This window comes from Coptis chinensis, chromosome 4 (assembly GCF_015680905.1).
Source record: "Coptis chinensis isolate HL-2020 chromosome 4, ASM1568090v1, whole genome shotgun sequence".
NCBI lineage: Eukaryota > Viridiplantae > Streptophyta > Magnoliopsida > Ranunculales > Ranunculaceae > Coptis > Coptis chinensis.
In genome coordinates this window covers 84,151,040-84,170,064 of record NC_141459.1, presented here as the reverse complement: position 1 = coordinate 84,170,064, position 19,025 = coordinate 84,151,040, and the positions used below count along the sequence as shown (strand labels likewise).

The 19,025-nt window shown below is 36.1% G+C and overlaps 1 protein-coding gene across 2 annotated transcripts; it reads right to left on the bottom strand.

Moving 5' to 3' along the window:
• Window positions 1–16,418: 16,418 nt before the first annotated feature.
• On the bottom strand, window positions 16,419–18,365 carry LOC147505221 (ABC transporter B family member 26, chloroplastic-like). Of its 2 annotated transcripts, none has more exons than XR_015220558.1 (2): window positions 18,185–18,365; window positions 16,419–16,602 (listed from the first exon to the last, which is right to left on the bottom strand). XR_015220558.1 is itself a non-coding variant. In XM_086604116.1 (2 exons), exons 1-2 carry the CDS (start codon window positions 16,995–16,997, stop codon window positions 16,471–16,473), a joined length of 441 nt encoding a protein of 146 aa, XP_086460242.1. In that variant the 5' UTR covers window positions 16,998–18,178; the 3' UTR covers window positions 16,419–16,470. The 2 variants fall into 2 exon arrangements, 1 of the variants encoding a protein (XP_086460242.1); XM_086604116.1 differs by lacking the exon at window positions 18,185–18,365 and adding an exon at window positions 16,689–18,178.
• Window positions 18,366–19,025: the final 660 nt, after the last annotated feature.

Here is a 19,025-nt window from a genome sequence, read left to right as displayed (position 1 = left end):
TATATGACAAATCCTGGGAAGCAGTGAAATGGGTATTGAGATACTTGAAGGGTACCTTGGATGTGGGATTAGTTTATGGTGGAGGCACTTGTTATGTCAGTAGGTATGTGGATTCAGATTATACAGGTGATCTAGATAGACAACGATCGACTACTGGTTATGTGTTTATGATGCATGGTGCAATTTGGTTAGTTAAAGGTCTATGCTACAGTTCTGTTCTGATTGCTCTATTTACTACATCGAGGCGAGTATATGGCAAAATGGCAGCAGGCGCTGAAAGAGGTATTATGGCTCCGAGGTCTTCTGGATGATATGGGCATTGAGCAGAACAGTGTTGCTTTGTATTGTGATAGTTAGAGTGTTATTGATTTGGCGAAGAACCAGGTTCATCATGCTTGGACCAAGCATATTGATGTCCGTTATCACTTTATACGGGATGTTGTTGAGGATGGTGATGTAGCACTTGAGAAAGTGGACACCCATGACAATCTTGCTGATATGCTGACAAAGGTTGTCACCGGAGTTAAGTTCCAACACTGTTTGGACTTGCTCCAAATTCTACATACTTGAAAGAGCCCTTTGTGGGCATAGCCCTTCGAGGCGGTTGATTCATGAAGTTCCGGATGGATGTGTTATTGCTGGATGTGTTCGGCTCGGTTTTATGTGTTAAAACCTCACCGAGGTGGAGAATGTAGGGAAAAAAGACGTTTTTTCTCTCTTTGGTGTTAGCGCCGCCCTATGTATGTATGCTGGACAAAAGCGCGCCGCGCCATCTCTTTGGCGACTTCGAAGACTTTAGGCACCCGTGCTTTCGACTTTTGCTGGCCCAAGTGCGCTCAGCTCCCACCGTTTTTCAACACGAATTCGACTGTTTCGGAAGTTTTTAGAAACAGTATAAATATAAGTTTTTTTCTGTAAAAACTTAACCTAACCAAAAAGAAAGAAAGAGAGAAATTGCAAGAGAGAAATTCTTAGTGAGTTGAGTGTTTATTCTTTGTGAGTGAATTGAGAGCTTTTGTAATCTATTACTCTGGACATCTAGTAAAGCTTAGAACTCGCCAGTGTGGACGTAGGCAAATTGCCGAACCACGATATATCCTTGTCTTGTGGTTGGTTCTCTTTTGCATTATTATCTTTACTTTATATGTTTGTTATTTGATATTGAGAAGTGTTGGGATATTACTTGGAGGGTGTTGAAGTCTTGTCTAGTGAGAATGATCGATCTTTGTGTAGGATTGATCTATTTATTGTGTATTCACAATAGAATGGATGACCTGGTTCATGGAGATACGACTATAAGTTTGAGCACTAATACAATTTCGAGTGATCTTGTTGATGAATGGCCTATTCCTAAGCCAATCCATCAATTTTACTTTGTGAAGTCTCCAGCGTATGAAGAGCAAAACCTGAAGTCCAAAATTGATCAAGCTGAATGGGAAGTTCTAAAAAAAAATCAAGCCCGATTTCAGATTTGTGAAGCCATAGAGATGACAAAGGTAAACAGGTCATTTGGATGCAGTTACTTCTGCTTTTTTAGACAATTAAATGAGTAGAAAGTTGCTTATATGTTGTGCTATGTTCTTTACAGAGATTCCGGTGGAAGGAAATGTAATAAACAAATCAGGCCTTATAATTTGTTTCAATTCAAATTGTTTTGGCAAGTTGAACGAACTGACATAATATATCAGCTTGAGCCTTTAATTTGGATGGACAAAAGACTAAGGAAAACTTTGAAGTGGAAGAGGGAAGATGTAAGACCTCAACAACAGGCTCAGGGGAAGTTACGGAGGGGTCGTATTTTAAACCTAGAGAAAGGTGTCGATTTATGTTCGTCGGAGCAAGAGCCAAATCATTTAGTAAGCTTAACTTAACGGATTATCAATATACTTGATTGCATTGTTAAGTTTGTTGCTGTACTAATCTTGTTGATGTTGGTCAGATTTGTACCTTGCGTAGTCGAGTCCTACACGAGTGCAAAACAGTAGTTGAGGAAAACAAGCACCTTAGAAAAATAGAAGAACTTGAGGGAACTAGGGAGAGAGCTGTTGATACTGATAAAGAAGCAGCAAAGGTTCACTATTTCCGGGCTTCAGATTATTTATATTTTAAGGGCATCACCAATGCAGGCCTTTAAAACCCAGGACCACGTCAGCATTTTGGAGGGCCACGTCAGCGTTTTGGAGGTCAATAAGGAGGACCTAAAACTCTATATCATGGGTGTTCCAACGGAGAAGATGACTGCTCCTTTATAACATGTGAAAGAAGACTGAAAAATCAAAAAGTGAAGTCACGTGCTGACTTAAGTGAAGTCATGTGCAAAGTTTTGGGCTTCAGGTTCTTTATAAACATATGTAGAAATGAAGACAAATATCCAGGATGGTTAAATTGGAGGTCCATTTAGGGGCTGCGTTGGAAACAGTTTTTTGCTAAAGTCCGTTAAATCTGGAGATAGAGGCCCGTATCCAGGCCCCATTGGTGATGCCCTAAGAGTTTAGCTTCTAAGGATGAAATTAGAGTAAGCTTCTTTTTTTCTTTTTGCACTTTTTGTATTAAATATTTTCTATTGTGTTAGCCATGTATTTCAAACAATTTTCTTATGGTGTATGGAGGTTGATGCGGACCAAATAAGAAGGGAGAAGCTAGCACACCGTCAGCAAGAAAATTATTTGTTTGGAGGAAGAATTGAAGACCATAGACAATAAGAGTAGATCTTTAAAAGAATTGGTACGCTTGAACAATTTAAGGAGGCGCATTTTTGCTGCAATTTCGCAATGCGTAGTTTGCTTATGGACGAATACAAAAGTGCCACATGTTCATTCAAAACGGAACCAAAATTTTGAATCCGTTTCTCGTGACAGTGAAGTCAACAACACGTTTTACTTTGGCTAGTATACAGTTTTCTTGCTAACTTATACATATTACCGGGCCCTACTATAAAAAGCAAATATTTTAATATGAGATTACGTTATTCTAAAAGGGAACAAATGGCTTGTAGCCTTTCGCTCCAAACCCCCAAATTTGTCCCGATCATTTAGAGCTTTATTCAGTGTTTTGTGATTTGCCCCAATTTATGAATATATATATATATATATATATATATATATATTTTTAATTTTCTTTAATTAAAACATGAAGCTATGTATAACTAAAAAAATAATAGTAATAGTAATAGTAATAGTAATAATAATAATACATTAGAACCTCCTTAATTTAATATGCAAATATTTAATTATTGCGCTTAATTAATGAAATTTTATGGTCCCGAATCGAATCATTACACACTCGAATTTCGGCAATGCATCTGAAAAAACAATATTTGTTCCCGACTCTTCGATTTTCAAGAGGTGTGACGACTCTCAACTTCCAAAACCCATAACGCTTTAAATATCGCAGAAAATTAAAACCAATAAGAATTTAACATTAAACAAAAGTCCTCTTCATTACAAAACTTCACAAATAAGATTAGGTTACAACTCTCCTTTCAATAACTATTTAATTAAAATTACAAATGAAAATACAAAAAAAATATTGTCTAGACTGAAAATCTATATCACCTCGAGGAAAAAAAAACATATCCTCGAATGCAACGCTTAACGCAAACTACAAGTAGCAACCAACCTTCTTCAATACTAAACTTGTCAAGACTTATCAACATTGTGCAGGACGAAAAATCTATATCACCTCAAGGGAAAACAAAACATATCCCGAAATGTAACGCTTAACGCAAACTACAAAGAAGAACCAACCCTTCTTCAACACTAAACCCTCAGCAAGACTTATCAACTATGTTCATTTAATGAACACACGCGATAAGCAAACATGCAATCGGTCAAGATTATAAAATCTTTGGTGTGAGTAGCTCTAGAATACAACATATACTTATACATATACATACATCCAATCCATAAGGCGTTAGTTCCTCCACCGGGTTTTAACTCCCAACAACTAATAATACGACATGCTTAACTACAATAAGTAAGGTAGGTAGTTCCTCCATCGAGGCCTTTTAACTTCCCACTAACCACACAACAAACCATACGCGCATAATAAAAGGCATTTAATTCCTCCACGACGCCTTTTAGGTTCTAACTAAACTAATAACTAGCCAAGCATATTCTATACTTTACCGCATTTCATGCTCAATTCTGCAGAGCTAGTCGCCTCTCGCACAAGTAATTAGTTTGACCCACCCTTCGCAAAACCATATACGATCATCTATCTAAAGATATATCATTAAACAACATATTACCATAATTATATTAATTAAGGCTTTCTTTGTGTGTCCTTAAAATCACGTCGTATCTATGTCTTACCTAGTTTTCCTGGCTACCACAATCGCTTCCCAACGCCGAACATGTACATCCACATGCCTCCCCTTACATAATGAACCACTCCGCGCGTAACTACCCCGAGTGGGATGCCGCGACACCGGTAACCCTCACACGAAAGCCATTATGTAAGTACTGCCACTATTCGGCATAAAATATCGCGCGTCTCGTTCTAATTTTGCGAACGGAATAATCGAGCCACTATTCGGCTACGCCAGAAGGGCCAATCAAGTTACTTACGCCCGAAGGGCCATTCAAATTCACTAAAACGCCAGAAGGGCCAATCATATCACGTACGCCCATCACTAAGGCCAAATCACATGAGTTGTGGTAGCTAGGTTCTAGGATTTTTGTTACGTAATTTATTCAGGTGTCATACTTTTATATCTCAGAATAATCATTTCATTATATCCCGTGCATGTCAAATACATTATTGCACTAAGCCAAATATATTTAGAATTATCTCAATACATCTCATAACAATTTTCATTCTTTCACGTGCCAATATATTATTGCACTAAGCCACAATCCCGTGGGAAAATATCCACACATACTATACTACCTCATAGTAGCATCTCACATATATAATAATGGAGAGTTTATATCTATTTATTTATCCAAAACTATTGCATTTAATATATATATCCCAATATGTTATATAATGTTACAATTGCTTCAAACGTATCGCATAACATTTTTATAGCGTTTTAGGAATATTGTATCTCCTAAAGTTTCTATCTCGTCACGTGTCAAAATATACACAATATCAACGTCAAATCTTTCTTAGATAATGACAACCAAATTTATACAAGCTTCCACAGCATTTTAGCATTTGATTTGTCCATACAATTTACAACGTAAAACGTAGCACAATTAAACAGTCAAAAGTCCACCATCAAAGCCCGAAACCAAAACCCAAAAGTCTAAATATTTAAAGACCCAATTTGGATATATATTAAGTTATACGGACCGGCCCCCAAAACAAACTTGAAACTGGCCCAAAACTTTGATTGGTTTGGCCCAAATAAAACTAATGTGGTCTAACCCAAGAAGACAATAGAATTGGCCCAACCAAACAACTAAAACCGGGCCCAAAGAACTAAACCAAACTGGTCCAAACTCAATAGAAACTTGGCCCAACACAACTAAAACTAAAGTCCAAAAACTGAAACCGGCCCAAGGCCCAGCAACTAATATAAAAACCGGCCCAAAACTAAAATAGATCTTTGGCCCAAACAAAACCAACCCACTTGGTTCCGACCCAAGCCCAAGCCCAAGCCCCACCAAGTTGTATCCCTCAGCTGGTGAACAGCTCTCCTCCATAGCCAGCCACCACCAGCCACCACTCGTCCTCCCCTTTCAACCCCACGGTTTCACTCCTAAACAAAAACCCTATAATTTTAATTCACCAAGAAACTCCAAATCTTAAGTTTCGAAAACACTCCCCCAACCATAGATCTGGATTCTCGACGCCATTGATGTGTCTTCAAGCTCCCAACAGCCCTCACACACTACACTACCCCACTATAACCAATCGTCCATCAACCAACACAATCAACCAAATAATAGTTCAAACCATTTTACAGAGGATGTTTGGGCGAGCCGCCATTAACGCCATTTCCAAGCTTTAACAGCACCCCTTAACACTCCTTCACGCTTCCATAACCCCATTCAATCGACTAACAACCAACAAGAGTTCAAAATAAAAATGGACAGGCGACGCCATTGATGCCGGATTCCATTGCTTTGGCTAGGCAACGCCATTGACGCACCTTCAGAGCTTGAACAGCTCCCTAACAACCGATTCTAAACCCACATCACTCACCAAAACAATCAACATGATTTATGTCGGTACCCTTCCTCCAAATTTGGATTTGTATCGGGCAGCCATTAACAAGCATAAACAACACCCGCTACAACTAAACTAATCATCTGTCACTCCAAACAATGACAACCATAATAGTATTCAAGTTTAATCTAATCTACCCTCTGTTGTGCCGCCGTTAACAAGCATAAAGCTTCAACAGTTCATCACAGAGTTTCAACAGTTCAATAAAACTAAAATATATCAACAAAAATAACTAAGTAGAAAAACTGATCGGAAACACTCGATATTAAAAGTTTTTATTCGTAGACGTAAACCTCTAGTTTCGATAAAAAGAAAAAAATATAACTACTCACCTGTATTAACAGCTCCTACGAATTCATCATAGTTCGAATCTTCGCGCTCCAACACTCTAGCAATCCAGCTTCTATCTCTGCCTCCATTTTTATTATATTTTATTATCTAAGAACCTTATTCTCTAGAACAATATGAATATATATCTGGGTTTGAAACCTAAGCCCAACACAGACTCGGGCCCAGAAACCAGGTCCACATATCCCAAATCCAATCCAATCAAATTTTAAATAAATAAATAAATAAATAAATAAATAAATAAATACGTATTTTAAATACGGGCGTTACACGGGCCATTAGACTAAATTAATAATTTCGTTAAATTTGTAAGATAAGATTTCAAAACCCTTTTAGAGTTTAGTGGAGTCTATTTATTATATACATTGATAAAAAAGAGTCTAGTATTGGCGCCACATAAATTAGATTGGGTAGCCTTCAGCCTAAGCCCAACAACGAAGCCCAATACAACCTCCCCCCCAACCTCAATGCATACCGGCTACAACCTGCTCTAACCGGTCATCTCTCTCGCGATTTCTCATCCAAAACCCAAAGCTCTCTCGCGATTTCCACCAATCACTCGTGATTTAATTATTGACCACTAATCACTCCACCAATCATTGTCTTCAGTTTTGAATATCAATTTTTGTAAGTGCATTTTGTTTAATACCTCAAATTCCATCGGTATTGGGCAACCACTCAAATGGCCCAAGGGTTTCGTTTATGTATACACTCAAACGACCCAGCGAGGTCGTTTTCAAGTTGCCCCAAACGACTCCATGAGGTCATTTTGTATATGACCCAAACGACTCCATGAGGTCGTTTTGTATATGGCCCAAACGACCCCATGAGGCCGTTTGAATGTCTTTGTTTTTGTTTTTAATATTCTTTGTACATTAGTTATGCGAAAGTTAATATAAATTTTTGAGTTATTTGAATTGTGCATGAAATAATCGTTTTGAGTTAAAAATCCTAGAGTTTTGTCTCAAACGATATCTTGACGTTTGAGTGTATCTGAAAACGAAACCCCTCAGTCGGTACACTCAAACGATATGGGAGACCGTATGAGTGTACACTCAAACGACATAGCGAGACCATTTGAATGTACACTCAAACGACCCGAGAGTTTCGTTTTGGCGAGACTGGTTGAATTGGTTGTTGGGCCTGGGCTTTGATGGCAAATTTGTAATATGACAAACTTGTAATATTTTTTTTTTGGGGGTTGCCTAATCTAATTTGATGCGTGCCCGATTGAATCACCATAAAAAATAATGTTGCTTGTCATTGGGTGAAATTTAAGTCTAGCTGGATCTCATCTCTACACGCTAAGAAGTTCTGGTATGGTGTTTTTATATTGTAAGAGGAAATTATTTAATGTCATTGTCGTCTTCAATGCTTCTTTACATGAATCTAACTCCATGGTACAACATCATAGATAATTATTTATAGAATAAAGTTTCAAAATTCAAAAAATATTTGGATTAACTATTAATTTATCGATTAAATAATATCATTAGTAATTTACCGATTAAAAAACCCTCTTAATTAAAAAACCTCCCAAACGTTAAAAAAAAAAAATTAATAGTTAAATATGTTCTTTAAGACCATTGAATTTGGATTTGTATCATCGACATAAGTTAACTAATCAAAAATTGAAATTAGATACCAGTGCAAACTAGCAAAGTTGGTAAAACCTCTAGGTAATGATATTGGAGGTGTGGGGCTTAAACCCCTACCAACATCATTGAGTTATAAATCTCATTTAAAACGGGATTGCCAATAAAAAAAAAATATATATATATATATATATATATATATATATATATATATAAACGGTGTGTTTGATAACAATGTTTCGCCACGAAGAGTTGCCTTTTAAAATAAAATAAAAATAAAAATACCCTCACTATAATAATATTTGTCATGTTTGTGTTCATTCTATGTTTTGCAACAAATATTGCCAAAATTCACCCATTATAAGTGACACTACAAGAAAAAATAATAATAAATAAAAATAGCTAAGTCCCAAAATATTTTAGGCATGTGACTAGCCTCAAATTTTGATTCTCAACTTGGGTTAGTCAGTTGGACGGACTAGGACCAAGGTTAGCAGAAGTTGATCATAGGTTGAATGAGGAACCTTTGGATTTGGTTTGACTACTTATTGACTTAGTTTGACACTTTGACCAATTAGAACGAGAGAGGCGACGAGTATCAACATTTGTTTTTCTACACTTTAGAGGGGGAAGGGGAGTTTGGTGTTGTAGTTTAAAAGTTACCGAATATTCTCGAAATATTGACCAAACTTACTTCATTTTTCTAAAAAAAATGACATAGTTTCACTTGTATTTTCGGCATTTTGTACATTATTTTGAACGTGTGGCGGACTTTGCATTTTTACAGATATCCATCAAATGTAAATTCAACCAAATAGGTAATATAAAACAATAAACATCCATATGTGAATTTTATGGATTTTACCATTTAATAGACATTCATACATACATAACTCACACAAAAAGTTGATCTGAAATTTAGAATTTTTTACATTTTTAACCTGTCACTTGTACAAAATTCACAAGACCAACACTTCTATCGCTCAAAAAACAAAAGTCGACAAAATCTGTCAATATTTTTCAACCTATTATAAAACACGTATAGAAATTCACAATACCAACACTTATACCGCGCTGAAGAAAACCAAAAAACGTCTCGTCATAAATGTGCATAGGTTGGTTGTATTCCTTGTCATTTTTTGTCATATGCACCATGGATTTGAGAAGTCTAATCTACAAGCTATACCATGTTGTTCCTCTATTTGCATGACAGGTGCCTACAAAAGATATACAATTGGTGCTATTAAACTCAAATGAAAGTATGCTGAAATTTAATTTTCTTAAAAAAGAAAAGAAAGAGAAGGGATGATAATAGACAAACAAGAATATATTCGTGTACCTGAAAGGATTGTGTACTAGGAATGTGGGTCATAGCTGGATTAATATTTATTATTTCCTACTGGAACTTGCAGAATGGTTTAAACAATTTTATCACTTACAAGAAAATCTAAACTGCTAGTAATTAAGGATGCCACATGAAATTTTTTCTATATATAGTCCCACCCCAAACCCCTAGCTTTTGCATACGCAATTTCAAAATTGGTGATTTTCTCCTAGCAGCACAAGAGACCAGTAAGCAATTGAAGTTGGGATTTGTTTTCTACGTACACACCAGCATGTGATCATCAAACTATCGGTGAAACAACTAATGACCAATCAAAAGTTTCCTAGAAGTTATCCAACTAGTGGCAACTATTTAACTAGCTCAAGAGTTACCGCAACCTGATAACAAAACAAAGTTTGGACATAGTATACCCTTGCCTCAACAGGGTTACTTATCAAACCATTGGCGAGATACTTTGCAGCTCCAATACTTGAGTAAAGTGGCATTTGAGCTAACATTTAAGAAAAGGTTTAAAAGCTTATAGTTGTAACTTCAAAATGGGAACAACTTGTTTTCATAATGTCAGTGTAAAGAATGGGCATCGGCATGTAATATTGACAAATTACAGTCAAAGAATAACCATCCTTCTTTTTCTATACCTGTTTTCATAACATGTTTTTCTTTTCACCATCTTTCTTCTTCTATACACACAAAGAATAACCATGAAGAGCAAAAACATAACACCACTAGAAATGGCTGAAATAAGAATTATAACTTTGTTACTCAACTTGGGTTTCTTTGTTTTGTGGTTTTGGACAGTTGGTTTGTGTTAGATTTGGTGTTTAACAAGTGGATGATTAGAATGAGATGGAACAAGGCTTTTTGGAATTTCTGAAGTGTTGAAATTTCCAGCTTGAATAAAAGCAGACTTACCAAACTTCTTAAACTTTTCTGAACTAACTTCTCCAGTGAAGTTATGCAAAGAAACATTTAAAAACTTGAGATTAGAAAGAAAAGGAATAGAACCATTCATTTTGTTATCAGAAAGGTCTAAATACTCTAAAGACTGAAGACTAGAAATATACTTTGCATTCCCAAAAATATTACAACTTGAAATAGTGCCGTAGTGACTAAACCAATTAACACAGCAAAGAACGAACCTGTCCACAAGCATGTAATACTTGGTTTCGCATGCCAATCATTCCCTGGAAGTTAGGATGAGGAAATGGGTAAAAAGGATAGACCATGGCATTCAAATTGGGATAAGCACCAGGTTCATATAATACTTGATTTGATAAGCCAATCACTCCCTGAAGAAATTACGTTATACATGGTTAATTGATCATTCCTACCGTTTTTATGAACACATTAGCATATATATATATATATAACATATTAACATATCTCAGTGGATTCCATTCTAGATAAGGGTGTATTTATCTTTAGTTCCATCTCTTTTCTGGATTCATTCTGGTTTGTAGCTTTTCCTGCACAATAAAAATATATTAAGGAACCTAAAAAATCAAAAAATCAAAGGTGCTAACTAGAAATATTTGTATGGATATATCATACGAACCTTTTGCTAACCTTCTTTTCTTTGAAAGAGCATTACTACCATTTGGATTTTCTTCTAATCCATCATTCATTTTGCCTTTAGCCTGATTTTTCCCCCTTTTACATTTTGGTGCCTGTATTGTCACGTTCGGAACATTTCCCCCCTCATTCGAGTTACCACCACTTGCATCATTTGCATTGTTTTGAGAAATTGAGTTGGAGTTCACTTTCATCATAATTTGCATTAACTCTCCTTAGTTGAAGAGGACAACTCAGGGGACAAAGAAGCCTTTGAGACAATAGTCTGTGCAATATAGGACATCTCACTATATCGGGCAGTTGACATTGGGTCTAAGTCAACCACAATTACATCTCCATGGGAATCATAAACAATACTTTTTGTAGCATCCATACTCCACCTCTTCAAATAATAACGGGGTGATAAGTTGGAAAATTCCAATTCCCTAAACAGTTTCAAGGAATGAGCACACAAATATCCACTTAACTCAAATTTTTTACAGCTGCAACTCACCAATTTTTCTGAAGGGGCATATGTAAGAGAACGCCCCCTATTGTTTTTTCCTAGCCTTGAGACAATGTATGAGCATGTTGTTCCATCATCACTTTTAGGAGCCAACTTCGTATTCATCATATCAATCACTTCTTTTTGGAACATATCAAAGACCTTTCTTATATATATCTTAGATGCTTCACGTTCAACATCCCATTCAGTATACAAGTTGGCTCTTGAATGTCTTGATCTTTTATTTTCAATATTTTCTTCCTCAAGTCGATCAGCCATGGCCACGTTATATTGTTCCACCAACTCACGAAGAATCATATTTCTTTTAAAATATTGTTTGAAGAAGAAATTAATGCTTTCACTCCTTTGTGTGGTTGTCATCGATGATGCCGTTCTGTCGAAAAAAGGGAAATGAAGATAAGTTACTAATCGAATGCAAAAAATCACAGTTAGAGAAACTCAATTAAAAATCACAATACTTACAATCGGTGAACAGTTAGGTAGTGTCTCTAGGGAGGAGGGATGAATAGGAAGACGCTCAGGGTTCACCAAAACTACATGAGAATTCCTCATATACCAAGTCATGTAGTTTTGATGACACTCTCATGGATAAGACGAGATAGGTCCTCGATTGCAGGGTTGGATCAGGTGATTCTGCCATGACTCCTAGTAAAGTGGCCCAATATTGGTCCAGTTCACCTCATACCTGCGTCCTGCCATAGTTCTTGTTCTCCAATTTGGTGTTGGAGGATCTACAGGTACAAGTTGCACATGACCCAATTGACGCACCACCCTTGCGACAGCGTAAAGCTCGACAATGTTGAAAAACATAGCAATCCCTCAAAAAATGCAATGTCATCGATCGGGTTTGTATCTCTGACATTTTTATAGGGATGCCAATCAACATGAAACAAAATTAAATGTGTCATTAACAACTCCAATGATCAATTACTTAAAAAAAATATAAACAAACTTAAATACTTACATTGAAATAATTCAAATAATCAAGTATCGCTCGATAAACTGCAATGCATACGTTGTATCGTAATAGTGTGGAGGCGACTCTTCGTGTGTCTATGAGCACGCCGGTGAGGGCGAGCTATAGTCGAAGTTTGGGACCGCCTTCGAGTCCGAAAAATACTTATAGATCCACCTAGATATACACAAATAGTTAACATATTGATAGAGTAATAAAATTAACATTAAAAAACTTTAAAATACTTTCAAGTTTTATCTGTAGAAGAGTCATATAGCCTCAGAACCACTTTCACCTTCGCATGTGTGGCAACCTCAAGACCTCTATACAAAAATGCCAAAATTGCTACACCCCATGCATACTCTTCTATCTCATCAAATTTCAACAACGGCCTAACATATAGGCACTCCAGTCCCGGACTTGTCAATGTAAAAACGGCACATTCAAATATAAATAGGATAAAAGCTCTGACAGCCCGTTGGACTTCCTGGAAACTCGAGGCCTTCTCCACCACCTTCCCAGCAGCGTCACATATGAGCTATCATGAACCTTGTTCGTAAAATGCTTCTGGATGAATTCTAGCCTTACTTTTGAATTGAACCTGCTAGCTTCCATCTCCGCCCTAATCAAATTAATAGGGAGACCCAGAGCAATATGTAGGAGATTTATCGATTCGTTTAAGTTCAGCTCACTGTCCCCTTGCACCACTCTTCCTCTAACTGTGACTCCACAGATTTGGACAACATCGTCCAAAGTCACAGTTATCTCCCCAATTGGCATATGGAAGGTGTTGGTCTCCGGATGCCATCTCTCCACAAACGCAGAGATCAATAGTGGATCCATATGCCCGTGATAACTTTCCACCAGATCAAACAACCCAGTCCTTCTCAATTGTTGGGCAAATCTCGGAGACTTTTGAAATTCATTCTTGAAATCCCATTGGGATAACTTCTAAGTCTAAAACACTTCAACGCTTCACAAGATCCTCCTCAAAACAACCGAAAGTGCGATTAGATATATATGAGCGTAAACAAAAGATTTTGTAAAAGAAAATCAAAGTACTTCTGACGAAAAACAAAATATTACCCTTCTCTCCCAAACATCATGAAATTATACATGCACCACACATAGTCATACAACAACTCGACTCATCACGGGCCACCCCATACACACCTCTTTTAAACTCCAAATCATCATTGGATTTTCTTACGAAATCCAATACCAGAGGTGCTTCTTCCACTGGTGGTACGTCTTCTACTACATATTCTTCCATATCATCATCTTGCTCATCCTCCTCCTCACCCTCCTCATCCCCCTCCTCCTCACGCTCCTCTTCCACTATACTCTTCCCTTTGTCTATATTTACATCTAAACCTACATTATTATCACTATCTACACTATCTTCACTCGATGAATCAACTTCAGGAACCTCAGGAACCTTTTTTTCCAAATAGTCCCCTCTACACGCTGATGCCGTTAGGCCCTCTGCCTTTTGTCTCTTTCTTCCAACTGCGTCACCACTAGAGGAACCGCCACCAAACAATTTCTTCACACCCTTGAATGTAGTTTTCGCTACATTCTTCACATTCTTTGATTAAGGAGCCATCGCTACAAAGAAAAATAAAACAAGTATCGAGAACTATAATAAGAGTTGAACAAAAAGAACGCCATATAGTCAAATAGATACTTAAACGCCAAAACCAAACCAAAACCAAGTCGAGGAGTCCCGCACACAAAAATGACAATATCAGAAATTTGTTTCAAGGATTCACCATCCAAACACCCCCACAAAATAGCAATGATTAAACAAACTTAATTCCAACTTCATAAATATCAAAGAAAAACAGTTCAATTTCCAAGGCACTCTTGCCTTTTATATAATCTAGTCCCGAAAAGGAGAAAGGGGCACAAGGAGTAACATTTACAAAAGTTCTAGGTTAAATTTATTTTCCCCATTCGGTGAACACATAAGCTATGCAAATCAGAATGGGAATAATAATAAATGTTATTATGAAAGTTCTTTAATCCAAAATTATTAGGGTCTACATAGTAATTTCCAAAAAACATAAAAGCTTTTAAACAAAAATCTTGTGGAACCTTGTTTTTATCAGTTTTTGCATTACTCGTCAATAAGTACCATTTCGGGTAACTCAAAAATGGCATTCAAATGAATACTAACATATTTTATCCAAATGAGCTATATATTCTAGTATTCTACAGACAATAGAAAATACAAGAAAAAAAAAATACCATTAGACTGCTGCTGCTGCTTATTCTTAGAAGAGTTGTTGTTATTATTGTTTCTAGAATCACAAAAAAGAGGCGTTTGTTTACTTTACTGTCAAGGTGTGAAATAAAATATTGAATGAAAACAAGGGTTCTTACAAACTGCTTCTCATACTTGAGTTCTAATTCTACACAAATAAACAAGGAGAGATGTGCAATAGGAAATGTAGTAATAAATGTAAATGGTACATTAGTGCCGTCAGTGACTACATATTAACTTATTAAGAAGTAAACTTCCGAATTCGGAGTAGCAGTTTTGGACACGACCCTAAGCGGGTTTGGATCGGGCACAAACAAATTAGGGTTAAGAAAAACCATATCTACAATTCATACATCCTTTATCCTTAGCATCCCCATAATTTTGACTAATCACGTATAGATATATCAAAAGCATATATGTTATTTGTGTTACATATATGATTCAAAGGCACTGTTAAGGCAATGGTCACATCCTATGATCTGAGTTCTCCTAACTGTTTTTTTTTTGGTAAACGAGTTCTCCTAACTAGAGGGTCATTAAACATACATTTATAAAGACCAACATCCTCTATCAAATCAATATAAAGACCACTAGAACAATTAAAACAAAACAACATCCCGCTATCAAATCACCATAACGGCCACTAGATCAACTAACACGAAACAACTCAAACCAAGAATATATGAATACTAGAGGACTTAATTGCTTGTTGAAAATGCTTGTGTCATTGTGTGTGCATCACCAGACACAGTTCAATTACCCACACGCTCACTAACAACTAGCAATCCTCCCCTTCTCGAAGGTCTGGAGTCCGGACATACCACAAAGCCTTTGATTCTTCTTTCTATTGTTTAACTGTCAGTGTCTGTAGCATTTTAGTTCACACATTTTAAGACCATGACTAAGAAACACATCCTGGCACCCAAGCAAGATGGACAACATCCGGCTATCAAATCACAATATGCAGTTTGGGAACCAATACAAAGAAGCCCAATGGGGGATGGATTTCTAATAATGATGCTAATTAAACTAATATGGTACGTAGTAACACTGCATCTACATATCTTCAACCATTACTTGTCAAAAATTGAGTTTACAATCATTCTTACCAGGCCAAGGCAATCGTATATAAAAATAGTATTTAGATCTAACAAAAATGCAACAAAGATTATAACGAAATGCAACAAAGATCTAACAATTGGGATTGAAAATAAACATAATATCCTTCAAAGTCATTGAAAATGAAGAGTGAAGAGCTAAATTCTTCTCTAAAATAGGCTGATAAAACTACACATTTTTGGATAAACGGAACTAGGAATGAAATATACAGAATAACCCACATACATAAACTGCCGACAGATTTTTCTTACTAATCCTATTTACACATAGCAAGTTATTTATATGTTAGTTGTAAGCTCACGAGGCTTATGACGTAGAATCATTGATTTATTTGTCGCACACCTCACCTCGTACCTTCTCGTTTTAAAAGATAGTTCGCATCTTTTGAATATCAAAATTTTCACATTGTTAAAGGATATTTGTCTTCTAAATTAATTCATGTGGCCTCTCTCGTATGGGTATGTAGTTCGACCTCATTTTTGCCTTCGTTTTGTTATTCACAAACCACATATTCATTAAACAAAAACTTCAATATAGCACAAGATATACAATTCATTGTAAAAGAATAACTCATACAATACAAGATATTCACTTGCAAATGCCTGAGGTGAAACACAAAAGAATCAATAGCTTTGCATTCCCCTTGAACACCACGCTCGAACCACTTTGCGCAGAAAAAATAGATGCTGTCAAATAATGTGGAATCAAAATCTCTGAAAGCTGGCCAAAACACACATAATTTATTAACAAATGAACGAATCAAAAACAAAAGTATATCATAACTCACATAAAAAAACAAAACTTACCGCAGCAAGAACTAATGCAGCAAAATCAGAATAAATAACCCATCTATCATTAGCAACTAAATCCCACATTCTCCTCAACGCAAACACGGCAGTAACCGGCTTATTATTCACAACAATTTGTTCATGTTCAGGAAAGTTCCAAAAACTCCCACCATAACCAATTTCCCTAACCAAAACACTCAATTTCTTCAATTTCTCAAAAATCCCATTATTTCTAACACCCTCATTAGCCCCTCTATCAAAACTCCCTACACTAAAGCCCAACTCGTATATACAGAACGCAATGTATCTAATAAATCTTTCAAACATGTATTATCGTCTAATGCCCAATCAATTCAAGCAATAAACAAAAAACAACTGTACAGATACTGGAAATACAAGAAAACAACTTTTGATAGTTAAAGATTTATTATCGTCAGTTAGAAAATAACTCAAAGAATTCAAGAAAACAAGTTCATAAATCCAACAAACATCGTTATTTGATTAACAACAATAGTGAGGGACCTAGCTAGATAAGTTGTATCTGGTTCCACAGCCTGGTACAAATTTGGTGCGCAATGATGTGTGTTTACAACACATCAACTTTCATTTCACTTAAGTTCAAATTTCCCCATATATTATATCATCAAAGGATAACAACATATCCAAACCTTAAGCATTATAGAAGAAGCATAAAGCAAACTGAAACGAAAATTACCATTTACTAAGTAAGCGAATCAAAAGATCTTACTCATGCTAAGACATTCTTTCCATCAAATGATAAGCAAACATATTAGATAACAACTAACATCAAAGAACACCATTTGAGAAAACACCAATGAGACACCAACGACATAACGAACTCGTTATCGATCAATAAATAACAAAAACAATACCCAAGGTTGGATACATATTCCCAACAATTGAATTCGATACCGAATGAACATAAAAAACAATACCCACAACCAAACCAAGATAGAAACCAGAAATTTCGAGATCAAGACCCGATACTGGGGTGACTTCGTATTGTGTCAGTGAATGACGAGGACAAACCGGTATCGATACAGTAATCCAATCCAAAAGAGAAGAAGCAGTAGAAGCTGATATAGAGTTACCGATACTGGGCATCAGATTCAAAGAAACCACAAAAAAAATTCATACCGATATGCAGCTCGATCATTTGGAACCAACAGTAAAGACTTGTGTGCCTCAAATTGAACCAATCAAACTCCAAAACCATAACCCAATTCGATATCAGATCAAACACTAATAATTTAATTTGGATACCGATACCAACCTCACAACCACATAACATTCAAAGATACCAAACCAAATCAAATTCGATACCGATACACCAACCATCAAAATAACAAACTAGCAACCCAGTAGATTAATTCTCAATATATTATAGAAACATACATTAATTGTCTCAGTATTCAGAAAAAAATATCCAATTATCTGTTTTTACATTACATCATAATGCAAGAAAACAAAAAGGGGTTCATAAATTAACTTACTTGAAGCTGATTGAAGATAGAGAAGTTGAAGAACTTGAGAACCAAATGTCGCAACAACTCACAATGCTTTGTTGTTGTGAGAAAATGCTTCTATTGTTGGATTGAAGGATGCTTGTGAGAAAATCACGAGAGGTTTTTGTTTTGGGTGAGAAATCGCGAGAGAGATGACTGGCTAGAGAAGATTTTCCCGGTTTCCGATTTTAGGTGGGGGTATACTAGGCTTTTTGTTGGGATTCGCAATTTGGGCTTGGGCTGGAGGTTGCCCAATCCAATTTTGGTGGTGCCCAATACAGGACCCTAACAAAAGTGGAGTCACAACTAGCTTGTTTTCATGCATCTGTTATTTCGATGGGCACTACAATATATTTGTGTCAAAACCAAATCATCTTACCTGTGTGCTTGCCAACTATATATATAACTAAAAAAGCGAGTATGTTCATGGCCGTGTAATGTCACAAATGGAGGCAATTATGGGAGTTAAGTTGGAGATGGTGGAGAAAATTGTTATGTACTAAACAAGTTTTGGGCGCTTAGTTAAGATACTGGAGAAAATTGAGAAAATTAAACATAAAAGTTAAGATACTGGAGAAAATTGTTATCCTAACATAAAAGGATTGGGTATCCTATTAACAATTGGAAGCATTCCTATGGGATGAAATGGATCAGACCAAGCTAAATAAATGTCTGTTTTGATTATATGTACTGTCACCATGTATTGAGAAAGGTACAAAAATGTAGTTACTAAAATGAAATAAAAACAACTTAAAAAGTTTTTTTTTTTGTTTCCCTTTTCAAGATTTGTTTTGAAAAAACAGATACCTGTGACTTGCTTGTAAAAAAA

Excerpts from the sequence above, each read along its gene's own strand:
- LOC147505221 (XM_086604116.1), bottom strand. The coding sequence starts at position 16,997 with ATGTTTGAAAGATTTATTAGATACATTGCGTTCTGTATATACGAGTTG. Across the intron at positions 16,603-16,688 it reads CTGCATTAGTTCTTGCTGCG|CTTTCAGAGATTTTGATTCC; the intron begins GTAAGTTTTGTT and ends TGTTTTGGCCAG.